We start from the raw sequence: 26,247 nt of genomic DNA on the forward strand, positions 1-26,247 counted from the left end.
TCTATGGGATGGTGCATATAAAAGATCTGTTGCTACTAATGAAAAAAATGTAGCCTGTTTCTTTTCTTAGACTATATGTTAAAATTATCTCCACTAATCGCTTGCTTGATGCACGGTCAGTCTGGGATTGATCCCCGTCAATGGGTCTTTTGTGCTATTTCTTGTTCCTGCCAATGCACCACAAGTGGTATATGCTATCCTGTCTGTGAGATGATGCATATAAAAGATCCCATGCTGCTAACAGAAAAATGTAGCGGGTTTCTACTGTAAAACTATATACCATATGTTTGACATCCAATAGCTGATGATTAATAAATCAATGTAGACTATAGTGGTGTCATTAAACAAAACAAATTTCAAATTTGTTACCAGCTCTACTATTGTTTTAATTTCAGGAATCTCTTAAGAAAGTAGAAACGATTGTGCTAGCCGATGGTCTTCAGAAGGGAGAAAATAAAATGGGGAGGCAGGAAGATGTGGAAGAACAACGTAGACCGGTGTCACCTGGTCTTCAACAGGTATGGCCCATTGTCTGGGTATAAAGCCACCCCATGCTAAGCTCATAATGAGGTGTCTTGGTCCCCCTGGGCTTATGTCCAGTCAAATACAGTAAGTTTGTGACTGTCTGACTACTGGATTAAAACTTTTACTCGCATATTTTCATTCACATCACTGTGTTTTCTGAGCTAGTCTTGGGAGTGGCAGTCCTCCAATGGGCAGTGCAGGAGGGATAAAAATCCTGTTATGTATCTCCTAGGGAGTGGCAGTGCAGGAGGGATGAAAATCCTGTTATGTATCTCCTAGGGAGTGGCAGTGCAGGAGGGATGAAAATCCTGTTGTGTATCTCCTAGGGAGTGGCAGTCCTCCAATGGGCAGTGCAGGAGGGATAAAAATCCTGTTATGTATCTCCTAGGGAGTGGCAGTGCAGGAGGGATGAAAATCCTGTAATGTATCTCCTAGAGAGTGGCAGTCCTCCAATGGGCAGTGCAGGAGGGATGAAAATCCTGTTATGTGTCTCCTAGGGAGTGGCATTCCTCCAATGGGCAGTGCAGGAGGGATGAAAATCCTGTTATGTGTCTCCTAGGGAGTGGCAGTCCTCCAATGGGCAGTGCAGGAGGGATGAAAATCCTGTTATGTGTCTCCTAGGGAGTGGCAGTCCTCCAATGGGCAGTGCAGGAGGGTTGAAAATCCTGTTGTGTATCTCCTAGGGAGTGGCAGTCCTCCAATGGGCAGTGCAGGAGGGATGAAAATCCTGTTATGTGTCTCCTAGGGAGTGGCAGTCCTCCATTGGGTAGTGCAGGAGGGATAAAAATCATGTTATGTATCTCCTAGGGAGTGACAGTCCTCCAATGGGCAGTGCAGAAGGGTTGAAAATCCTGTTATGTATCTCTTAGGGAGTGACAGTCCTCCAATGGGCAGTGCAGAAGGGATGAAAATCCTGTTGTGTATCTCCTAGGGAGTGGCAGTCCTCCAATGGGCAGTGCAGGAGGGATGAAAATCATGTTATGTATCTCCTAGGGAGTGGCAGTCCTCCAATGGGCAGTGCAGAAGGGTTGAAAATCCTGTTATGTATCTCCTAGGGAGTGGCAGTGCAGGAGGGTTGAAAATCCTGTTGTGTATCTCCTAGGGAGTGGCAGTCCTCCAATGGGCAGTGCAGGAGGGATGAAAATCCTGTTATGTGTCTCCTAGGGAGTGGCAGTCCTCCATTGGGTAGTGCAGGAGGGATAAAAATCATGTTATGTATCTCCTAGGGAGTGACAGTCCTCCAATGGGCAGTGCAGAAGGGTTGAAAATCCTGTTATGTATCTCTTAGGGAGTGACAGTCCTCCAATGGGCAGTGCAGAAGGGATGAAAATCCTGTTGTGTATCTCCTAGGGAGTGGCAGTCCTCCAATGGGCAGTGCAGGAGGGATGAAAATCCTGTTATGTATCTCCTAGGGAGTGGCAGTGCAGGAGGGATGAAAATCTTGTTATGTATCTCCTAGAGAGTGGCAGTCCTCCAATGGGCAGTGCAGGAGGGATGAAAATCCTGTTATGTGTCTCCTAGGGAGTGGCAGTCTTCCAATGGGCAGTGCAAGAGGGATGAAAATCCTGTTATGTATCTCCTAGGGAAGTGGCAGTCCTAAGGACACTCACCAGATAGTGGATCATGAAAGCAATTATTACACTGAAGGGGTACAAGTTTTTAACTTTTGCTCGCATATATTCACTTAAAAATGTATAAATAAATAAAATAATATTCATATGGGAAAGGTTATTAAGTATTATTTTTGTGTGGTTTTCTCATTTTTATGATATTTTAGAATTTTTAATGCTACATAAAATTATGCAAAAAATTTAATAAAATCGTGTTTATTTATGCACATTTGTGGCCAGATGTCCAGTATTTAAGGCCATTATTCTGAATCCCTGTGTTTATTTACCATAATGTATTTGGGGAAACAAAATTTAATGTTTGACATGTGATGTGAGTTCTAGTGAGTTCTAGTGATGTGAGTTAAACAAAACAACCAGTGGTTTTTTAGTTTCAGGAATCTCCTACGAAAGCAGCACAAGTTATGTCCGATGCTGACAACCAGGGGAAAGACAAGATGGATGACCAGAAATCTTCTGAGCAGCAAGAAGCAGCGCCACCTAGTGATAACAAAGTCCAGGTAACTCTACTTACATGTCTATGGCCAATCACAGTTCAGACCAACTTCGCATTAGGCGAGCGCTTTACCTCTGGGCTACATCATGTCCATCAGTTAAAGTTTGTTTTGTTTAACGACACCACTAGAGCACATTGATTAATTAACCATCGGCTATTTGATGTCAAACATTTGGTGATTCTGACATACAGTCTTAGAGAGGAAACCCGCTACATTTTTCCATTAGTAGCAAAGGATCTTTTATATGGACTTTCCCCACAGACAAGATAACACATACCATGGTCTTTGACCAGTTGTGATGCACTGGTTGGAATGAGAGAAAAAAACCCCAGTGAGTTGAATAGATCCACCGAGGTGGTTTGATCCTGCGATGCAAGCACCTCAAGCGAGCACTCAAACTGATTAAGATAAATCCCGCTCCCTCTTGTTCCTCAGATGATCTACTATGACAGTTAGTGATGGCTATTGCCAAAATGTTCGTATTGCAATTTATCATCCATTAAAGGCTTTTGTAGGATATATCGCCGGCACTATAATTTGAAATATCTCCTGCAATATTCTCCTAGGAGATATCGCTTCTTTTGTTACATCACTGTGTATGTTTATGTTTCAGCACTAAACTCATCATTAGTGACGTCACGCCACTGTTGTTCTGCTAGTTAACGAGTCTACCGCTGCCAAATATAGTGACATTCAACCCACATTACTGACATTGTTTACAATTGTCACAAATGAAAAGAATGATAATGGATGATAACAAGAATACCCCCCTCGTGTCTTGTGATGTCGTAATTTATCAGCACTCATTAATAAAAGTCTCATGCTAATAAATTATGATATCACAAGACATTAGGAGTATCCTCTATATAATGCAATACAGAAATCTGAATGCAATACATAGCACAATATATCGAGAAGACTAATTCTCAATTACAGTGAAACACCTCTAAACAAGACACCCTTGGGACCAAGACAAATGTCCGGTTTTAACAGGGATCTGGTTTAGAGAGGTTAAGTTCTGTACTGTTTTGTAAAAATGGACTGGGTAAAACGTCCGGTTTACAAAGGGTCCGGTTTTGAGGGAATTCCAGTTTACAAAGGGTCCGGTTTTGAGGGAATTCCGGTTTACAAAGGGTCCGGTTTTGAGGGAATTCTGGTTTACAGAGGGTCCTATCTTGAGAGGTTTCACTGAATTATAATTTATACATTTTGTATAACTTAATAAAATAATACACGTCCCTCACTGGGTTTTTTTTAGGTGTCTTAAAGCAAAACAAATGGTACTTGAAGACTGTGTGTCACATTTACCAAATATCTGACGTCCAGTAGCTGATGATTTATTAATCATGGTGCATTAATGGTGCTTTTAAACAATACAAAGTTTACTTTAATTGTAGAAAACCCGTCCCGCCAATAACTGTGTTAGCCACTGGTCCATTTGGTTCCCTGTCATCACTGTCTGTTGTTTTAGTTCCAGGAACCTTCAAAGCAAGGTGTGATAATTGTGTTAGCCACTGGTCCACTTGGTTCCCTGTCATCACTGTCTGTTGTTTTAATTCCAGGAACCTCCAAAGCAATGGGAGATAACTGTGTTAGTCACTGGTCCATTTGGTTCCCTGTCATCACTGTCTGTTGTTTTAGTTCCAGGAACCTTCAAAGCAAGGGGTGATAACTGTGTTAGCCACTGGTCCACTTGGTTCCCTGTCATCACTGTCTGTTGTTTTAATTCCAGGAACCTCCAAAGCAATGGGATATAACTGTGTTAGTCACTGGTCCACTTGGTTCCCTGTCATCACTGTCTGTTGTTATAATTCCAGGAACCTCCAAAGCAATGGGAGATAACTGTGTTAGTCACTGGTCCACTTGGTTCCCTGTCACCACTGTCTGTTGTTATAATTCCAGGAACCTCCAAAGCAATGGGAGATAACTGTGTTAGTCACTGGTCCACTTGGTTCCCTGTCACCACTGTCTGTTATAATATCAGGAACCTCCAAAGCAAGGGGTGATAACTGTGTTAGTCACTGGTCCATTTGGTTCCCTGTCACCACTGTCTGTTGTTTTAATTCCAGGAACCTTCAAAGCAAGGGTGATAACTGTGTTAGTCACTGGTCCATTTGGTTCCCTGTCACCACTGTCTGTTGTTATAATTCCAGGAACCTCCAAAGCAATGGGAGATAACTGTGTTAGTCACTGGTCCACTTGGTTCCCTGTCACCACTGTCTGTTGTTATAATTCCAGGAACCTCCAAAGCAATGGGAGATAACTGTGTTAGTCACTGGTCCACTTGGTTCCCTGTCACCACTGCCTGTTATAATATCAGGAACCTCCAAAGCAAGGGTGATAACTGTGTTAGTCACTGGTCCATTTGGTTCCCTGTCACCACTGTCTGTTGTTTTAATTCCAGGAACCTTCAAAGCAAGGGTGATAACTGTGTTAGTCACTGGTCCATTTGGTTCCCTGTCACCACTGTCTGTTGTTATAATTCCAGGAACCTCCAAAGCAATGGGAGATAATTGTGTTAGTCACTGGTCCACTTGGTTCCCTGTCACCACTGTCTGTTATAATATCAGGAACCTCCAAAGCAAGGGTGATAACTGTGTTAGTCACTGGTCCATTTGGTTCCCTGTCACCACTGTCTGTTGTTTTAATTCCAGGAACCTTCAAAGCAAGGGTGATAACTGTGTTAGTCACTGGTCCATTTGGTTCCCTGTCACCACTGTCTGTTGTTATAATTCCAGGAACCTCCAAAGCAAGGGGTGATAACTGTGTTAGTCACTGGTCCATTTGGTTCCCTGTCACCACTGTCTGTTGTGTTAATTCCAGGAACCTCCAAAGCCAGGGGAGATAACTGTGTTGGACACTGGTCTTCAGAAGGAAGGCACGATGGAAAAGATGAAACCCGTCGACCAGGAAAGACCAGAATCACCCGGGCGTAACCAGGTTTGTGTTTAACCTTCTCACTATGGATTAATTTTTGACAAAAACCACGTTTTTAACTTTTACTCACATATTTTCACTTCAAATCTTTATAAATACATAAAATAATGTTCATATGTGGATTGGTAAGTCTTATACTAAAATAAAATAAAAAGTATTATTTTCATGGGCTTTTTCTAATTTTTATCATATTTTAGATCAGCTAACCTGCTGACTACTGGATTAATTTTTGACAAAAAACACTTTAACACTTTAGGGGTTACAGATTTATAACTTTTACTCACATATTTTCACTTCCAATTTTACAATAAAATTTTCTTTGCATCTATAGACTTTACGGCAATCTGTCACCACACCTGCCTTTATTGTTTTAATTCCAGGAACCTCCAAAGAAAGGGGAGATAACTGTGTTAGTCACTGGTCCATTTGGTTCCCTGTCACCGTTACTACATTTGTTTTAATTCCAGGAACCTCCAAAGCAAGGGGTGATAACTGTGTTAGTCACTGGTCCACTTGGTTCCCTGTCATCACTGTCTGTTGTTATAATTCCAGGAACCTCCAAAGCAAGGGGTGATAACTGTGTTGGACACTGGTCTTCAGAATGAAGGCACGTTGGAAAAGATGAAACCCATCGACCAGGAAAGACCAGAATCACCCGGGCGTCACCAGGTTTGTGTTTAACCTTCTCGCTATGGATTAATTTTTGACCAAAAAATATGTTGCACCGGACAGAAGGGTTACAAATCTTTAACTTTTAATCACATATTTTCACTTAAAATCTTGTAATGAAATTTACTTTGTGTCTATACACTTTACAGCAATCTGTCACCACTACTATTATTGTTTTAATTCCAGGAACCTCCAAAGCAAGGGGTGATAACTGTGTTAGTCACTGGTCCATTTGGTTCCCTGCCACCACTACTAACTGGTTTTAATTTCAGGAACCTCCAAAGAAAAGGGGAAATAACTGCTAGCCACTTGTCCATTTGGTTCCCTGTCACCAATTCTATGTCTATTGTTTTATTTCCAGGAACCTCCAAAGAAAGGGGAGATAACATTGTTAGTCACTGGTCCATTTGGTTCCCTGTCATCACTGTCTGTTGTTATAATTCCAGGAACCTCCAAAGCAATGGGAGATAACTGTGTTAGTCACTGGTCCATTTGGTTCCCTGTCATCACTGTCTATTGTTATAATTCCAGGAACCTCCAAAGCAAGGGGTGATAACTGTGTTAGCCACTGGTCCACTTGGTTCCCTGTCATCACTGTCTGTTGTTTTAATTCCAGGAACCTCCAAAGCAAGGGGTGATAACTGTGTTAGTCACTGGTCCACTTGGTTCCCTGTCACCACTGTCTGTTGTTTTAATTCCAGGAACCTCCAAAGCAAGGGGAGATAACTGTGTTGGACACTGGTCTTCAGAAGGAAGGCACAATGGAAAAGATGAAACACGTTGACCAGGAAAGACCAGAATCACCCGGGCGTAACCAGGTTTGTGTTTAACCTTCTCGCTATGGATTAATTTTTGACAAAAACCATGTTGTTTTTAACTTTTACTTACATATTTTTACTTCAAATCTTTATAAATACATAAAATAATGTTCATATGTGGATTGGTAAGTCTTATACTAAAATAAAATAAAAAGTATTATTTTCATGGGCTTTTTCTAATTTTTATCATATTTTAGATCAGCTAACCTGCTGACTACTAAATTCATTTTTGACAAAAAACACTTTAACACTTTAGGGGTTACAGATTTATAACTTTTACTCACATATTTTCACTTCCAATTTTACAATAAAATTTTCTTTGCATCTATACACTTTACGGCAATCTGTCACCACACCTGCCTTTATTGTTTTAATTCCAGGAACCTCCAAAGAAAGGGGAGATAACTGCTAGCCAATGGTCCATTTGGTTCCCTGTCACCCCTACTACATTTGTTTTAATTCTAGGAACCTCCAAAGCAATGGGAGATAACTGTGTTAGTCACTGGTCCATTTGGTTCCCTGTCATCACTGTCTGTTGTTTTAATTCCAGGAACCTCCAAAGAAAGGGGAGACAACTGTGTTGGACACTGATCTTCAGAAGGAAGGCACGATGGAAAAGATGAAACCCATCGACCAGGAAAGACCAGAATCACCCGAGCATAACCAGGTTTGTGTTTAACCTTCTCACTATAAATTAATTTTTAACAAAAAAATATGTTGCACCGGACAGAAGGGTTACAAATCTTTAACTTTTAATCACATATTTTCACTTAAAATCTTGTAATAAAATTTACTTTGTGTTTATACATTTTACAGCAATCTGTCACCACTACTATTATTGTTTTAATTCCAGGAACCTCCAAGGCAAGGGGAGATAACTGTGTTAGTCACTGGTCCATTTGGTTCCCTGCCACCACTACTAACTGGTTTTAATTTCAGGAACCTCCAAAGAAAAGGGGAAATAACTGCTAGCCACTTGTCCATTTGGTTCCCTGTCACCAATTCTATGTCTATTGTTTTATTTCCAGGAACCTCCAAAGAAAGGGGATATAACTTTGTTAATCACTGGTCCATTTGGTTTCCTGTCACCACTGTCTGTTGTTATAATTCCAGGAACCTCCAAAGCAAGGGGAGATAACTGTGTTGGACACTGGTCTTCAAAAGGAAGGCACAATGGAAGAGTTGAAACCAGTCGACCAGGAAAGACCAGAGTCATCCGGGCGTAACCTGGTTTGTGTTCAACCTTCTCACTATGGATTAATGTTTGACAAAAACCACGTTGAGCCGGATAGAGGGGTTACAAGTTTTTAACTTTTACTCACATATTTTCACTTAAAATCTTTATAAATACATAAAATAATGTTCATATGTGGATTGATAAGTATTATATTAAAATAAAATAAAAAATATTATTTTTATGTTTTTTTCAAATTTTTATGATATTTTAGATCAGTTTACCTTCTGACTACTGGATGAATTTTTGACAAAAACACTTTAGGTGTTACAAATTTATGATTTTTACTTACATATTTTCACTTAAAATTTTATAATTAAATTTTCTTTGTGTCTATACACTTTACGGCAATTTGTCACCACTACTTGTTTCAATTCCAGGAACCTTCAAAGAAAAGGGAGATAACTGTGTTAGCCACTGGTCCATTTGGTTCCCTGTCACCCCTACTACCTCTGTTTTAATTTCAGGAACCTCCTAAGAAAGAGGAGATAACTGTGTTAGCCACTGGTCCATTTGGTTCCCTGTCACCCCTACTACCTCTGTTTTAATTTCAGGAACCTCCTAAGAAAGAGGAGATAACTTTGTTAATCACTGGTCCATTTGGTTCCCTGTCACCACTGTCTGTTGTTTTAATTCCAGGAACCTCCTAAGAAAGAGGAGATAACAGTTAGCCACTGGTCCATTTGGTTCCCTGTCACCACTGTCTGTTGTTTTAATTCCAGGAACCTCCAAAGAAAGGGGAAATAACTGTGTTGGACACTGGTCTTCTGAAGGAAGGCACGATGGAAGAGTTGAAACCTGTCGACCAGGAAAGACCAGAGTCACCCGGACGTTACCTGGTTTGTGCTTAACCTTCTTATTACTGGATTAATTTTAATTACATTTAATTAAGTTTTTAATTACATAAATAAATATATAAAATAGTATTCATATGTGGATTGGTAAGTATTATATTAAAATAAAATAAAAAGTATTATTTTCATGTTTTTTTCTAATTGTTATGATATTTTTTATCAGTTAACCTTCTGACTACTGGATTAATTTTTGACAAAACACTTTAGGGGTTACAAATTTATAACTTTCACTTAAAATTTTATAATTAAATTTTCTTTGCATCTATACTTTACGGCAATCTGATTGGTTGACAGGTGCTTACTTTTTTCTTTCAAATCTCGATGAACTGAAATAAAACTCACTCTGGGTGGGAGCCGATACCGGGCTGTGAACCATATACCTATCAACCTTATGTCCGACGGTTTAGCCACAATGCCACTGAGGCCGGTGTTTTCTACAAAGTACTTTTTTGTTTACTTTGAGCAGAGTTCTGAAAGAATGTCGGGATTTTCCTCCGATTCGTCAGTCGTACCAGAAGACGTGCTGAGCAACTACGATACTGTCAAGCTACAGGTGTCAGAATCTCAGAACATTGATGAGGTACTAATAAAATCAATTACTGTTGTGAGGACATAGCCCAGTGGTAAAGTGTTCGCTTGATGCGTGGTTGGTCTGGGATCGATCCCTGTTGGTGGGCCCATTTGGCTATTTCTCGTTCCAGCCAGTGCACCACAACTGATGTATCAAAGGCTGTGGTATGTGCTCTCCTGTCTATGAGATAATGCATATAAAAGATCTCTTGCTACTAATGGACAAATGTAGCGGGTTTCCTTCCTAAGACTATGTCAAAATGACCAAATGTTTGACATCCAATAGCCGAAGATTAATAAATCAGTGTGCTCTAGTGGTGTTGTTAAACAAAACAAACTTTAAATGTTGTGAGGTATAGATTAGCCAATTCCAACCCCAAGGACAAAATGTTTTTGTCTTTTGTCATTGAGAAGATTTAAAATCATATTTAAACAGTAAAACACTGTGACAGCCATGGAATAAAACTAGACAGTCACTCGTGAGGGATCATGATATTGTAAAAACATCCAGTTGACTTTGCCTCGTACAGAGATTTTTTTTTTTTTTAAATGTTAATGCTTTTGTCATTAAGATTCAGACTGATATTTTAAACAGTAAAACACTTAGACAACCATGGCATAACACTAGACAGTGACTTGTGAGCAATCATGATATTGTAAAAACATCCATTTGACTTTGCCTCGTACAGAGATTTGATTTTTTAAATGTTAATGCTTTTGTCATTGAGATTCAGACTGATATTTAAACAGTAAAACACCTAGACAACCATGCAATAACACTACACAGTGACTCATCCATTTGTCTTTGCCTCGTACAGAGATTTGATTTTTCAAATGTTAATGCTTTTGTCATTGAGATTCAGACTGATATTTAAACAGTAAAACACCTAGACAGCCATGGCATAACACAAGACAGTGACTCGTGAGCGATCATGATATTGTAAAAACATCCATTTGACTTTGCCTCGTACAGAGATTTGATTTTAAAAATGTTAATGCTTTTGTCATTGAGAAGATTCAGACTGATATTCAAACAGTAAAAGTCCCTGACAGTCATGGCATAACACTAGGCAGTGACTCGTGTGCAATCATGATATTGTAATAACATCCATTTGACTCTACCATATGCAGAGATATGATTTAATTTTTTTTTAAATGTGTTGAGGACTGTTTTAAAAAACCCATTCTGTTCCTTTCAGAGAAGTGCAGAAGAATTGGTGAGAGTGCTTGAACCACAGAGTATTCCAGCAAAGGTACGTGCTCTTTAAAGGAGCACACTCTAGTCTGAGCCCATGAAAATTAACACTGAGTTTAGTAGTTAATCTACAAACCTGCAACACACATTTCGATAAGATTATAACAGATTATAATAAAAACAAATACAGTAATTGAAATATACCCAAGACCAAAACCAAAAACTTGTGTTTATCCTACCTAGAAAAAAACCCTCACTAATATAAAAACATTTCCTGATTTGTTATTAATATGAAAGTGAAAACAATACATATGTAACATTTCCTGCATCTCGTCCTGGTCTCCATTTTCAGAAGGAAGATGCACAAGATGAACGCAGACAGAGACGGCCATCAGTCGATGGATACGAGGTGCGCCATTTTTATATAAACAATTACTAGGGTTTCTATCATGTCCAGTGACGGATCCAGAAAATCTGTTTAAGGGAGGCCCAGTGAACTTTGGGGGAAGTTTGGAGGGGGGTGTGAAAATTAATGTATAATAAATTTATAACTGTCCCAAAATTTAGGGGGGCTCAGGCCCTTTGGAGGCCCCCTGGATCTGCCTCTGATGTCGAGAAAATGCAGATAGAGACGGCTGTCAATCGATGAACACCAGATGTGCCATTTATAAATAAACAATCACTGGGGTTTCCATCATATCTAGAAAACGCAGACAGAGACAGGTGTCAATCAATGCATATGAGGTGCACCAGTTTTATATAAACAATTGCTGGGGTTTTCATCATATCTAAAAAATGTAGATAGAACAGCTGTCAAATGATGGACACCAGGTTCGTAATTTTTAAATAAACAATTCCTGGGGTTACATTCATGTGTAGAAAATTCAAACACTTGGTGATGAAATGCTGGATTCCAACTAAGAATTTTGAAATCACCGTAACAGCTCTTTGCAACAGCCCAATTATTCTTTGTCTCCAGGTGTTTACAGGTACAGGTGTGTGTGTGTGTGTCACCAGGTGTTTACAGGTACAGGTGTGTGTGTGTGTGTCATCAGGTGTTTTTAGATACAGGTGTGTGTGTGTCACCAGGTGTTTACAGGTACAGGTGTATGTGTGTCACCAGGTGTTTACAGGTACAGGTGTGTGTGTGTGTGTCACCAGGTGTTTACAGGTACAGGTGTATGTGTGTCACCAGGTGTTTACAGGTACAGGTGTGTGTGTGTCACCAGGTGTTTACTGGTACAGGTGTGTGTGTGTGTGTCACCAGGTGTTTACAAGTACAAGTGTATGTGTGTGTGTCACCAGGTGTTTACAGGTACAGGTGTGTGTGTCACGAGGTGTTTACAGGTACAGGTGTATGTGTGTGTGTCACCAGATGTTTACAAGGGACAGGTATGTGTTTTTCAGCAGATCTTTACAAGGCACAAATATGTGTGTTTCAGCAGATGTTTACAAGGGACAGGTATGTGTGTTTCAGCAGATGTTTACAAGGGACAGGTATGTGTGTTTCAGCAGATGTTTACAAGGCACAGGTATGTGTTTCAGCAGATGTTTACAAGGGACAGGTATGTGTGTTTCAGCAGATGTTTACAAGGGACAGGTATGTGTGTTTCAGCAGATGTTTACAAGGGACAGGTATGGGTTTCAGCAGATGTTTACAAGGGACAGGTATGTGTGTTTCAGCAGATGTTTACAAGGGACAGGTACAGGTATGTGTGTTTCAGCAGATGTTTACAAGAGACAGGTATGTGTGTTTCAGCAGATATTTACAAGGGACAGGTATGTGTGTTTCAGCAGATGTTTACAAGGGAAAGGTATGTGTGTTTCAGCAGATGTTTACAAGGCACAGGTATGTGTGTTTGAAACAAGATATTTATGATGCACCAGTAGTGGTTAAACCATCAGACTGGTAGATACCGAGATCACATCTCGGAACCATCTCCCACCCAGGGCCAGTTATAAGGGCTTAGTGGATAGGTGTAAGGTTGTTATACCAACTTCTCTTTATCTTGGAACCATCTCCCACCCAGGAACAGTTATAGGGGCATAGTGGATAGGTGTAAGGTTGTTATACCACCATCTCCCACCCAGGAACAGTTATAAGGGCTTAGTGGATAGGTGTAAGGTTGTTATACCACCATCTCCCACCCAGGAACAGTTATAAGGGCTTAGTGGATAGGTGTAAGGTTGTTATACCACCATCTCCCACCCAGGAACAGTTATAAGAGCTTAGTGGATAGGTGTAAGGTTGTTATACCAACTTCTCTTTATCCCAGAACCATCTCCCACCCAGGAACAGTTATAAGGGCTTAGTGGATAGGTGTAAGGTTGTTATACCAACTTCTCTTTATCCCAGAACCATCTCCCACCCAGGGCCAGTTATAAGGGCTTAGTGGATAGGTGTAAGGTTGTTATACTAACTTCTCTTTATCCCAGAACCATCTCCCACCCAGGAACAGTTATAAGGGCTTAGTGGATAGGTGTAAGGTTGTTATACTGACTTCTCTTTATCCCAGAACCATCTCCCACCCAGGAACAGTTATAAGGGCTTAGTGGATAGGTGTAAGGTTGTTATACTGACTTCTCTTTATCCCAGAACCATCTCCCACCCAGGGCCAGTTATAAGGGCTTAGTGGATAGGTGTAAGGTTGTTATACTGACTTCTCTTTATCTTGGAACCATCACCCACCCAGGAACAGTTATAAGGGCTTAGTGGATAGGTGTAAGGTTGTTATACCAACTTCTCTTTATCTCGGAACTATCTCCCACCCAGGGCCAGTTATAAGGGCTTAGTGGATAGGTGTAAGGTTGTTATACCAACTTCTCTTTATCCCAGAACCATCTCCCACCCAGGAACAGTTATAAGGGCTTAGTGGATAGGTGTAAGGTTGTTATACTGACTTCTCTTTATCCCGGAACCATCTCCCACCCAGGGCCAGTTATAAGGGCTTAGTGGATAGGTGTAAGGTTGTTATACCACCATCTCCCACCCAGGAACAGTTATAAGGGCTTAGTGGATAGGTGTAAGGTTGTTATACTGACTTCTCTTTATCCCGGAACCATCTCCCACCCAGGGCCAGTTATAAGGGCTTAGTGGATAGGTGTAAGGTTGTTATACCACCATCTCCCACCCAGGAACAGTTATAAGGGCTTAGTGGATAGGTGTAAGGTTGTTATACTGACTTCTCTTTATCCCGGAACCATCTCCCACCCAGGGCCAGTTATAAGGGCTTAGTGGATAGGTGTAAGGTTGTTATACCACCATCTCCCACCCAGGGCCAGTTATAAGGGCTTAGTGGATAGTTGTAAGGTTGTTATACCAACTTCTCTTTATCTCGGAACTATCTCCCACCCAGGGCCAGTTATAAGGGCTTAGTGGATAGTTGTAAGGTTGTTATACCAACTTCTCTTTATCTCGGAACTATCTCCCACCCAGGGCCAGTTATAAGGGCTTAGTGGATAGGTGTAAGGTTGTTATACCACCATCTCCCACCCAGGAACAGTTATAAGGGCTTAGTGGATAGGTGTAAGTTTGTTATACCACCATCTCCCACCCAGGAACAGTTATAAGGGCTTAGTGGATAGGTGTAAGGTTGTTATACCAACTTCTCTTTATCCCAGAACCATCTCCCACCCAGGAACAGTTATAAGGGCTTAGTGGATAGGTGTAAGGTTGTTATACCAACTTCTCTATATCCCAGAACCATCTCCCACCCAGGGCCAGTTATAAGGGCTTAGTGGATAGGTGTAAGGTTGTTATACCAACTTCTCTTTATCCCAGAACCATCTTCCACCCAGGAACAGTTATAGGGGCTTAGTGGATAGGTGTAAGGTTGTTATACCAACTTCTCCCACCCAGGGCCAGTTATAAGGGCTTAGTGGATAGGTGTAAGGTTGTTATACCAACTTCTCTTTATCTCGGAACCATCTCCCACCCAGGGCCAGTTATAAGCACTTAGTGGATAGGTGTAAGGTTGTTATACCGACTTCTCTTTATCTTGGAACCATCTCCCACCCAGGAACAGTTATAAGGGCTTAGTGGATAGGTGTAAGGTTGTTATACCGACTTCTCTTTATCTTGGAACCATCTCCCAGCCAGGAACAGTTATAAGGGCTTAGTGGATAGGTGTAAGGTTGTTATACCAACTTCTCTTTATCTCGGAACCATCTCCCACCCAGGTCCAGTTATAAGCACTTAGTGGATAGGTGTAAGGTTGTTATACCGACTTCTCTTTATCTTGGAACCATCTCCCACCCAGGAACAGTTATAAGGGCTTAGTGGATAGGTGTAAGGTTGTTATACCGACTTCTCTTTATCTTGGAACCATCTCCCAGCCATGAACAGTTATAAGGGCTTAGTGGATAGGTGTAAGGTTGTTATACCGACTTCTCTTTATCTTGGAACCATCTCCCACCCAGGGCCAGTTATAAGCACTTAGTGGATAGGTGTAAGGTTGTTATACCGACTTCTCTTTATCTTGGAACCATCTCCCACCCAGGAACAGTTATAAGGGCTTAGTGGATAGGTGTAAGGTTGTTATACCGACTTCTCTTTATCTTGGAACCATCTCCCAGCCAGGAACAGTTATAAGGGCTTAGTGGATAGGTGTAAGGTTGTTATACCGACTTCTCTTTATCTTGGAACCATCTCCCACCCAGGAACAGTTATAAGGGCTTAGTGGATAGGTGTAAGGTTGTTATACCAACTTCTCTTTATCCCAGAACCATCTCCCACCCAGGAACAGTTATAAGGGCTTAGTGGATAGGTGTAAGGTTGTTATACCAACTTCTCTTTATCCCAGAACCATCTCCCACCCAGGAACAGTTATAAGGGCTTAGTGGATAGGTGTAAGGTTGTTATACCAACTTCTCTTTATCCCAGAACCATCTCCCACCCAGGAACAGTTATAAGGGCTTAGTGGATAGGTGTAAGGTTGTTATACCAACTTCTCTTTATCCCAGAACCATCTCCCACCCAGGAACAGTTATAAGGGCTTAGTGGATAGGTGTAAGGTTGTTATACTGACTTCTCTTTATCTTGGAACCATCTGGAATGAAAATATACGTCCTTTTTTTGTCAAACTCTAAATAAATAAAGATAAAAATCTGACTTGTACTCCTCCCCCCCCCCCCCCACCACTCCAGATACAGGCCTGTACACTGCTAAAAACAAATGTTATGAGGTGTTGTTATACAAACATTCGTTTCATTTCAGGAGATTCCTGACAAAACGGACCCCGTAATTCCCGAGGACTCGTCTACTCCGCCAGAAGTACAGATGTCTGTTGAGGAACATAAATCATTAATGGCCAATGTTTATAACACACCAGTATGTGCTTGTTTACATTGTTTATATTATGTTCAGGAAATCACAAAATCTAAACTTTACCACAGACTCCATAGACAGAGAGGGAGGCAGGACGTAGCCCAGTGGTAAAGCATTAACTCGATGCACGGTCGGTCGGGGATCGATCCTTGTCAGTTGCCCATTGGGATATCATTGCAGCCAGTGCACAACAACTGGTATATCAAAGGCTGTGGTATGTCCTACCATGTCTGTGGGATGGTGCATATAAAAGATCCCTTGCTGCTAATCCAAAAGAGTAGCCCGTGAAGTGGTGACAGTGGTTTTCCTCTCTCAATATCTGTGTGGTCCTTAACCATATGTCTGACACCATATAACCATAAATAAAATGAGTTGAGTGCGTTGTTAATTAAAAACATTTCCTTCCATAGACAAATAGAGGGTCGGATGTAGCCCAATGGTAAAGCACTAGCTTAATGCGCGGTCAGTCTAGGATCAATCCTTGTCAGTGGGCCCATTGGGCTATTTATCATTTCAGCCACAACGACTGGTATATCAAAGGCTGTAGTATGTGCTATCCTGTCTGTGGAATGGTGTATATAAAAGATCCCTTGCTACTAATGGAAAATGTAGCGGTTTTCCTCTGTAAGACCATATGTAAAAACAATTACCAACTGTTTGACATCCAATAGCCGATGATTAATAAGTCAATGTGCTCTAGTGATGTCGTCAAACAAAACAAACTACAGCTTTAACTTTTTGGTCAGGGCCAGGTCTGGGGCCCTTCTCAAAGGAATAAGCTCCTTAATAAGTGCTTTTTACAGGAAATACAGTATATTACTGTAGCCTAATTCTTTTTTATAATTTATTTTTAATTTTTTAATTTTTAATTAATGAATTTATTTTTATTTATTTATTTATTTATTTATTTATTTATTTATTTATTTATTGCTTTATTTATTGTTTTATTTATTTATTTTATCAAAACCACCTTAGCTTAATGTGCTAATTCTGTGTTCTGTAACTTCAGTCAAGAAGAAAACGATCAAAGTTGGCACTAGCGCCCAATGAACAGCAGGAAAACCTGGAAATACTCTACAAGGCTTTTGGAGAGAAGAAACTCTCACCAAATCTCTATGCTGTAGGTCTATTATTTTCTCTCCATATTTGTTTTCAGTGGGGGGCAGTGGTGTAGGAAGGTACCAAAAAGTGGTGGGGGGGGCACACTTTTATATTTACACACTTTTACACTATTATAAAGCAAATATAAAGCAGGGGGGGAGCAGATGGGATGTAGTCAGTCGTAGAACTCTCACCTGAAGTGCAAAGGGCCATAAGTTTGATTGCACTCAATAAACGTTTGGTTTTTTCCAATCCTAACCAGTGCTCCACAACTGATATATCAAAGGCCAGGGAATAAAACTTTAAATCGTGTTTGTCAGTCATTCAGTTTGGCTTGGCATGAAAGGAAAATTGTTTGGGAAATAAAGGAAATGTTTAAAAACTTTGGATATTAACACATATTGAGATGTAGGAGAATAGTAAGTTTCTTGTCCTTTTGTAGATGGTTTTTCCGACATGAGTCTTCAAGAAATTCAGTCCTTGGAGTGAGTTTTTCGACAAGTGCCTGAAATATTTTCTAGTTCAATCAGTCTAATAATTTTAGTATAATTATTATAAAATTCACTGTGCATTTATTTTTGTACTGAGACATCACTCCTTTCAACTGATATATGTCACATCACTAAAAGGATTGCATGCGGTGTTACATATTACCTTTGCTCACAGCATGACATATTCAACAGGTAGCAGCAGTCATCTACCTCCTAAACAACGAGACCAATTAACCATATTTTTAAAAATGCACATGCATGTGAGATGTAACGGTTATGGAGTCGCGTTTTAGTCTATTTTTGAGAGTATTTCAATGTCACAGACTCCTTATTTCAATTCTGTTCTATCCAAATTTGTTACAGGTTTGTAAATTAACCAAACTTAGTGTCCATTTGTATGGATTTAAACTAGGGTCTAGGTGAAAAATATGCCTTAGTGTTTAAAAACTAGGGTCTGTCTCTTTAACTGTTTTGTTTTTTTTAAATATATTTAGTTGGCATGTCGTGTGGTGACCGAACCGAGCGAGGTTGTGGACGATCAGTTCCACTCTTCCATTCGTCAGTATGTGTCGACTCGTACCAGGAACATAGCCAGGCATGTCCAAGGTGATCACACTTCATATCCAACATTGGTAAAACTGTCAAACGTTAACATTTGTTTTCGTTTAATGATACCACCAAAACATATATTTTTATTAATCACCAGCTAGTGGAAATGATTGTTAAAGTTTGTTTTGTTTAAAAACACCACTAAAGCACATTGATTTATTAATCATCAGCTATTGGATGTCAAACATTTGCTAATTTTTATATATAGTCTTAGAAAAGAAACCAGCTACATTTTTCCATTAGTAGCAAGGTATCTCTTATATGCACTATCCCACAGACAGCATAGCACATAACACAGACTTTGATATACCAGTTGTGGTGCATTGGCTGGAACAAGAAATAGCCCAATGGGCCACCGACGGGGATCGATCCCAAACCGACCCTGCATCAAGCGAGGGCTCTACCACTGGGCTACGTCTCACTCCAATTATACAAGAGGGTCTCATAAGTTAGCAAATTTCTCCTCCATTCTTTTGTTCTTTGTACAATAAAGTATTACGGTAGCTCTGTCGGTTGAGTGCTCGCTTACGTTGCTTGCGTCGCAGGATAGAATCACCTCGGCTTTTTCTCGTTCCTACTAGTGCACCAGAAACGGTCAAAGGCTGTGGTATGTGCTGTCCTGTCTGTGGGAAAGTACATACAAAAGATTCTTTGTTACTAATGGAAACAATGTAGTGGGTTTCCTCCGATGACTATATGTACAAATGTCAAAAGTTTTGGTCATTCCGAAATAGAGAGCAGGGTTCGAAATTTTATCTGATATTCTCTTCTCGTTTCATCACAAAATAGGTGGTTGTTTGTTAAGTTTGTTTTATTTAATGACACCACTAGAGCACATTGATTTATTAAACATTGGCTATTGGATGTCAATGTGCTCTAGTGGTGTCGTTATACAAAACAAACTTTACTTCTTCTCCCGACAGTTATATCCCTTAGGTAATATTCCTTTTTTATTTTTAGTCCCCTACCAGTCCAACCGGAGGGGTCTATAGGTTTCTTCTCTGTCCATCTGTCTGTCTGTCCGTTTGTCTGTCCAACCGGAGGGGTCTATAGGTTTCATCTCCATCCTGTCTGTCTGTCTGTCTGTCCAACCAGAGGGGACTATAGGTTTCATCTCCATCCTGTCTGTCTGTCTGTCTGTCCAACCAGAGGGGACTATAGGTTTCATCTCCATCCTGTCTGTCTGTCTGTCCGTTTGTCCGTTAGTTTTCCAGGCTCTTGATATTGAGCTGAAATTTTATTTGTTAATATTAACAGTTACGGATGAAGTTTGACTTTCATGGTGAGTTATGGCCCTTGAACTTAGGAGATAAGAAAATGTATTGGGCTCGATAGTGGACATGTATTGCTTTAGCAGTACTCTTAACATGCGAAGTTACAGATCAAGTTTGACTTTCATGGTGATTTACCACAGAGTTATGGCCCTTGAACTTAGGAGATATGAAAAATGTATTGGGCTCGATAGGGGACATGTATTGCTTTAGCAGTACTCTTAACATGCTTGTTGTAACTTTATTTATTATTTTTATTGATTGATGCAGTGTTCGAGTTTAAAAATTTTGGCCAGTATCCCAGTTGGATACTAACATTTCAAAATCTGGTATCCTACCTGAGAATTTAGTATTATATGGCATCCCGGTGGGATACTGGGTTCTTGAAGTCTGGTATCCAAAATTAAATTCTGGTATCCCCGGGATATCGGGATACCGTTAATCTCGAACACTGTTGATGTAGCTGGATATATGTTTGTGTTCTTTACAGCCGGTACGGAAGATACTCTCATAAAACAGCATAAGGTGGATCTCGGTAAACAAGTTGAGATTCTTAAGTACATGGACCAGATGCATGGACGTCTCAATTCTGGTCAGACTACAGAGAAAGTAGAAATAGAACAGCTTGAAAACGAGAAGCGTGGGATGTTCAAAGAGATTTGGATGTTGTAAGTAGCCAGTGATTCTTCTATTGAGGAAAGGAAAGTCTTTAATGTAAAGGAGTTTTGTTTAACGACATCACTAGAACACATTGATATATTAATTATTGGCTATTTGATGTCAAGGGCCTGAAGGTAGAAGGTAAAATGCTCGCCTGATGCGCAGTCTCGTTCCAGCCAGTGCCCCATGACTGGTATATCAAAGGCCATGGTGGGTGCTATCCTGTCCTTAAACTAACTATTATATGTCAAATATTTGGTAATTTTCTTCCACATTGTCTTAGAGGAAACCTGCTACACTTTTCCATTAGTAGAAAGGAAACTTTTAAAAAGTTTATTTTGTTTACCGACACCATTAGAGGCTATTTGGTAATTTTGACATATAGTCTAAGAGAGAAAACCTGCTACATTTTTCCATTAGTAACAAGGGTTCCCACAGAAAGCCTAGTATACACAACAGCCTTTGTTATACCAGTTGTGGAGCACTGGCTGAAACGAGACACTGCCCAATGGGTCCACTGACAGGGATCAATCCCAGTTTGACTGTGCATCAAGCGAGCACTTTACCACTAGGCTACATTGCACCCCAAGTTTTTAATGACACCTCTGCACATTTCTAACTTAAGACTGGTTTGAGATGGGGGGGGGGGAAACCCCTTTTCAGAGAATGGATCTACCAAGGGGATTTGATCCATTGACTCAAGCACTTCAGGCAAGTGCTGTACCATTGGAGCTACATCCAGTGCCCCACTCACCATTTGTAGACAGGATCCACTGTAGTGGATAATGAAAGCTGTCACTGCAGTTCTGATGAACAACCACAAGAATGTTGCAAACAGAAAATGAAACCAGGGGTGGATCAAGGGGAGGGGAGACTAACGGGAAAAGGGCACGTTGACCAACTTGTCAAAATGGCATTATATGGGAGGGGGGGGGGGGATTAAAAGAGGGAAAAATTGAATTCTTTTTTTTATGTGGGGGTCTCCTGTTCACCCCCTCCTTGTATCCACCTCTGATAACCATAACTTAAAAAATGTACTGAGTGTGTCATTAAATAAAATATTTCTGCATTTCCATCATTCTATAAATTCTGTATGACCACCTCACTCATGTAATATAATCTGTATTTGCTACAGGTTCAGTCAAATCCTTGAGGACACTGGCATCCATCTGTCTGCTCCTGACTTCAAAGTGTCGCCCACCTCTAGAAGAAAGGCAGGAGATTTAGAACGGCAAAAATCTTCGCGCCGAAAGTTTATAGGATCGGACCGGCAAAAATTCTCGAACCGAAAGTTAGTAGGATCGGAACGGCAAATATTTTCACCCCAAAGATCAACAGAATCGGAACAATCAAGATTTTCACCACAAAGGTCAACAGATTTGGAACAGCCACAATTTTTGCCCCAAAGATCAATAGAATCGGAACAATCAAGATTTTCACCAAAAAGGTCAACAGATTTGAAACAGCCACAGTTTTTGCCCCAAAGGTCAATAGAATCGGAACCACCAAGATTTTCACCACAAAGGTCAACAGATTTGAAACGGCCAAAATTCTCATCCCAAAGGTCAACAGAATCAAAACGGCCACAATTCTTTCCCCAAAGGTCAACAGAATCTGAACTATCAAGATTTTCACCACAAAGGTCAACAGATTTTGAACAGCCAAAATTCTCACCCCAAAGGTCAATAGAATTGGAACGGCCAAAATTCTCATCCCAGAGGTCAGTAGATTCAAAACGGCCAAAATTCTTGCCCCAAAAGTCAATTGAATCTGAACAACCAAAATATTCATCACAAAAGTCAACAGGTTTGGAACAGCCCCAGTTTTTGCCACAAAGATCAATAGATTCAGAACAGCCAAAATTCTCACCCCAAAGGTCAATAGAAATGGAACGGCCAAAATTCTCACCCCAAAGGTCAGTAGAAATGGAACGGCCGAAATTCTCACCCCAAAGGTCAATAGAAATGGAACAACCAAGATTTTCACCCCAAAGGTCAATAGAAATGGAACGGTCGAAATTCTCACCCCAAAGGTCAATAGAAATGGAACGGCCGAAATTCTCACCCCAAAGGTCAATAGAAATGGAACAACCAAGATTTTCACGACAAAGGTCAATAGAATTGGAACAGCCAACATTCTCACCCCAAAGGTCAATAGAACTGGAACAGCCAAAATTGTCACCCCAAAGGTCAATAAAATCTGAACAACCAAGATTTTCATCACAAAGGTCAACAGGTTTGGAACAGCCACAATTTTCACCACAAAGGTCAATAGAAATGGAACATCCGAAATTCTCACCCCAAAGGTCAATAAAATCTGAACAACCAAAATTTTCACCACAAAGGTCAACAGAAATGGAACGGCCGAAATTCTCACCCCAAAAATCAATAGATTTGGAACAGCCACAATTCTCGCCACAAAGGTCAACAGATTTGGAACAGCCACAATTGTCACCCCAAAGGTCTATAAAATCTGAACAACCAAGATTTTCACCACAAAGGTCAACAGATTCAGAGCAGCCACAATTCTCGCCACAAAGGTCAGTAGAATTGGAACGGCCAAAATTTGCACCCCAAAGGTCAATAGAATTGGAACACCCAAAATTCCCACCCCAAAGGTCATTAGAATCTGAACAACCAAGATTTTCACCACAACTGTCAACAGATTCGGAACAGTCAGAATTTTCACCTCGAAGGTTAATAGATTTGGAGCATCCGAAATTCCAGCGACGAAAGTCCACAGATTCAGAACAGTTGCAATACTCATCTCGAAGGTCAGTCGATTCAGATCAGCAAGAATTTCCACCACAAAGGTCAAGAGATTCAGAACAGCCAAAATATCCACCGCGAAAGTTGGTAGATTCAGAACAGCCAAAATTATCTCCACGAAAAAAGTCAGGAGATTCGGGTCAGCCTAAATTATCGTCTCGAAAATTGGGTTTGAGTCGGCCAAAAGTCTCACCAACCAGATTGGAAGATTCAGAATTGCCTCAGATGATGTCCAGAAAGGATCCCTTGGTCCCAAGTTTTAACTCGATGACCCCAGAAGCTTTAGGAATAAGAGGGAAGAGTCCAACACCCGCCTGGAAACAAGAGGTAAAAACTGCTAGGTGCAACAGTCTGACAAAGCATGCTTATCCCATGGCACATGATAATGTCACAATTGTAATGTGTTGCCACTTGATGTAAAAATAGTGGGTTTTCTCAAAAGAATTTTATGTGAAAAAAATATAAAAGTACAGATTCACGGTCTATCCATTAAAATAGCATCCAATTCATTTACAGATCCAGAGGGGGTGTCACATGGTCCTTTTTCTTTCTTTTTTAAGTTCATCATCCACAATGTACTCAACTATAGTCAGTCCCACAGGGATCACATTTTTTTCATACTATGTAATTTACTACAATTTATTTATTTCCTAGCCGATTGATTTGTAAATTGTACACACATATTGTATTTCTTTGTTATTTGTAAAACACTTTAACTTTTTTTCTTACATCAAACCAAACTAAAACTATTTACAAAAAACATTTTAATAGAATGATGGGACGGAGGATAAATTGCCCTGAAAATGTGTCTCTGAATATCTTTATTTCAAAATGTTCCAGTTAGCATACCCCCAAACTCCCCTACAGATCTCAGTTTATTTGCCTTCAACAAACTTAAATTGCCCTTGTAACAGTTTTGTGACCCCCCCTAACCCCCCCCTTCCTAAAGCACTCCCTTGATGCGCATTCGGTTTGGGATCGATCCCCATCGGTGGGCCCATTGGGCTATTTCTCGTTCCAACCAGTGCACCACGACTGGTATATATCAAAGGCCGTGGTATGTGTTATCCTGTCTGTGTAATGGTGCATATAAAAGATCCCTTACTGCTAATCAAAAAGAGTAGCCCATGAAGTGGCGACAGCGGGTTTCCTCTCTCAATATATGTGTGGTCCTTAACCATATGTCCAACGCCATATAACCATAAACAAAATGTATTGAGTGCATCGTTAAATAAAAACATTTCCTTCCCACCCTCCTTGCAAAACTCTGTACTATCCTGTCTGTGGGATGGTGATTATAAAAGATCCCTTGCTGCTAATCGAAAAGAGTAGCCCATGAAGTGGCGACAGCGGGTTTCCTCTCTCAATATCTGTGTGGCCTTAACCATATGTCTGACACCATATAACCGTAAATGAAATGTGTTGAGTGTGTCGTTAAATAAAACATTTCCTTAAACACTAAATGTTCTGGGTGGGTTTTTTTTATATAGATCTCCTTGAGAGGTGATGTGACAAGTGCAATGAAGACTGACAAGCCTCCGAAAAAATCACTGAACATCGTTAATCAGAAACCGCCATCAGTTGCGAAAAGGTACGATACATGTATATAGCAGGCCTAGCCATGTACAAGTTGTTTACATGATATGTACATGTAATCTCCAGTAAAGACGTAAATTATCGTTTAGCGTTTCCATGGGGTTTTTTTTATAGGCTTTGGATGTGCGGAAAGGGTGGGTGGGTGGGTGGTTGGTTGGTTGGAGGTAGCATTGTTTGCGATTTCAGAGCTGAGATGGTCAAAATGTGGTGTCCCCCAGTTGAAAGGTATAGCCTATTTGGATTTCTTTGCCCTCTCTCTCTCTCTCTCTCTCTCTCTCTCTCTGTCTCTCTCTCTCTGTCTCTCTCTCTCTCTCTCTCTCTCTCTCTCTGTCTCTCTCTCTCTGTCTCCTCTCTGTCTCTCTCTCTCTCTCTGTCTCTCTCTCTCTGTCTGTCTCTCTCTCTCTCTCTCTCTCTCTCTCTGTCTGTCTGTCTGTCTGTCTGTCTGTCTGTCTGTCTGTCTGTCTGTCTGTCTGTATGTCCTCCTCTCTCTCTCTCTCTGTCTGTCATGTTGGTCTGTCTGTCTGTCTCTCGTTCCTCCTCTCTCTCTCTCTGTCTGTCTGTCTGTGTCTGTCTGTCTGTCTGTCTGCCCCTGTCTCGTCTCTTCTCTCTATCTCTTCTCTTCTCCTCTCGTCCTCTCTCTCTCTTCTCTCTGTCCTGTCTGGGCTGTCTGTACTGTCCTGTTTGTCTGTCTGTCTCCTATCTCTCTGTCTCCTCCTCCTCTCTGCTCTCTCTCTCTCTCTCTCTCAACATCTCTCCTCCTCTTCTCATCTCTCTCCTCCTCCCCCCTCATACTATATAATATTATATTAATATATATATAATATATGATATATCTATATATACTAGATTTATATCATATATATAATTATATATATTCTATATATCAATAACCTATACTGTTTGCAGATTTGCTGACCTAGATATGTTGTTTTACTGTTGCACATTAGTTTTACTAATCGTTGTTACGTGGGGTTTTGTATTTTAGTTTAATTGGGGGGAGTATTTAGATTGTTCTTATAAAACTGTTTTTCATTTGATATATATTTTATTATTTTGTTTTAGGCTGATCTCCCGGTCATTATATCGGGGATTTTTTGATTCTGACACTAACAGGAGCAATGAGTCACCATATTATTTTGAGCGGAATGTCGCAGCTTTTGATAGGCAGGAGATCGAGTTTTTGATCTGAGTGAACTTTTTAGGAATAGAAGCCCCAAAAAATAACTGAAAAAGCAACTAATATACTTACTACATAATTACATTGGTTTAATTCTAAAACAACGTACATTTCAAGATATTTACATGAATTTATATGCAGGGTTCGATAAATCGAACTAGCCTGCGGGTCCTCCTGACTAGTGAATGTTTGGTCTGGGCTAGTGGAAATCATAAACTGTATTACTATAACACACAAGGCACCAGCCCAAATGTTTTTTTTAGGGCTAGTGACTTCTAAAACGTTTGTCAAACACTGTTATTGTCTATAATACAGAATTAT

The 26,247-nt window shown here is 40.4% G+C and overlaps 1 protein-coding gene across 1 annotated transcript in view; it reads left to right on the forward strand.

The window, feature by feature from the left end:
- The window catches only part of LOC121387612, a 117,937-nt gene extending 91,999 nt beyond the window's left edge, over positions 1 to 25,938 (forward strand). Inside the window, exons 64-82 of the mRNA XM_041518771.1 lie at positions 396 to 518; positions 2,525 to 2,653; positions 5,474 to 5,590; positions 6,140 to 6,256; positions 6,958 to 7,074; positions 7,625 to 7,741; positions 8,188 to 8,304; positions 9,031 to 9,147; positions 9,629 to 9,742; positions 10,932 to 10,985; positions 11,280 to 11,336; positions 16,143 to 16,256; positions 17,263 to 17,373; positions 18,340 to 18,451; positions 20,216 to 20,393; positions 21,521 to 22,651; positions 22,730 to 23,480; positions 24,644 to 24,744; positions 25,812 to 25,938. Of these exons, the coding sequence (XP_041374705.1) occupies positions 396 to 518; positions 2,525 to 2,653; positions 5,474 to 5,590; positions 6,140 to 6,256; positions 6,958 to 7,074; positions 7,625 to 7,741; positions 8,188 to 8,304; positions 9,031 to 9,147; positions 9,629 to 9,742; positions 10,932 to 10,985; positions 11,280 to 11,336; positions 16,143 to 16,256; positions 17,263 to 17,373; positions 18,340 to 18,451; positions 20,216 to 20,393; positions 21,521 to 22,651; positions 22,730 to 23,480; positions 24,644 to 24,744; positions 25,812 to 25,938 (3,804 nt within the window). The remainder of the gene's footprint in view (positions 1 to 395; positions 519 to 2,524; positions 2,654 to 5,473; positions 5,591 to 6,139; positions 6,257 to 6,957; positions 7,075 to 7,624; positions 7,742 to 8,187; positions 8,305 to 9,030; positions 9,148 to 9,628; positions 9,743 to 10,931; positions 10,986 to 11,279; positions 11,337 to 16,142; positions 16,257 to 17,262; positions 17,374 to 18,339; positions 18,452 to 20,215; positions 20,394 to 21,520; positions 22,652 to 22,729; positions 23,481 to 24,643; positions 24,745 to 25,811) is intronic.
- Positions 25,939 to 26,247: the final 309 nt, after the last annotated feature.

Source organism: Gigantopelta aegis, chromosome 13, assembly GCF_016097555.1.
Source record: "Gigantopelta aegis isolate Gae_Host chromosome 13, Gae_host_genome, whole genome shotgun sequence".
Classification (NCBI taxonomy): Eukaryota; Metazoa; Mollusca; class Gastropoda; order Neomphalida; family Peltospiridae; genus Gigantopelta; species Gigantopelta aegis.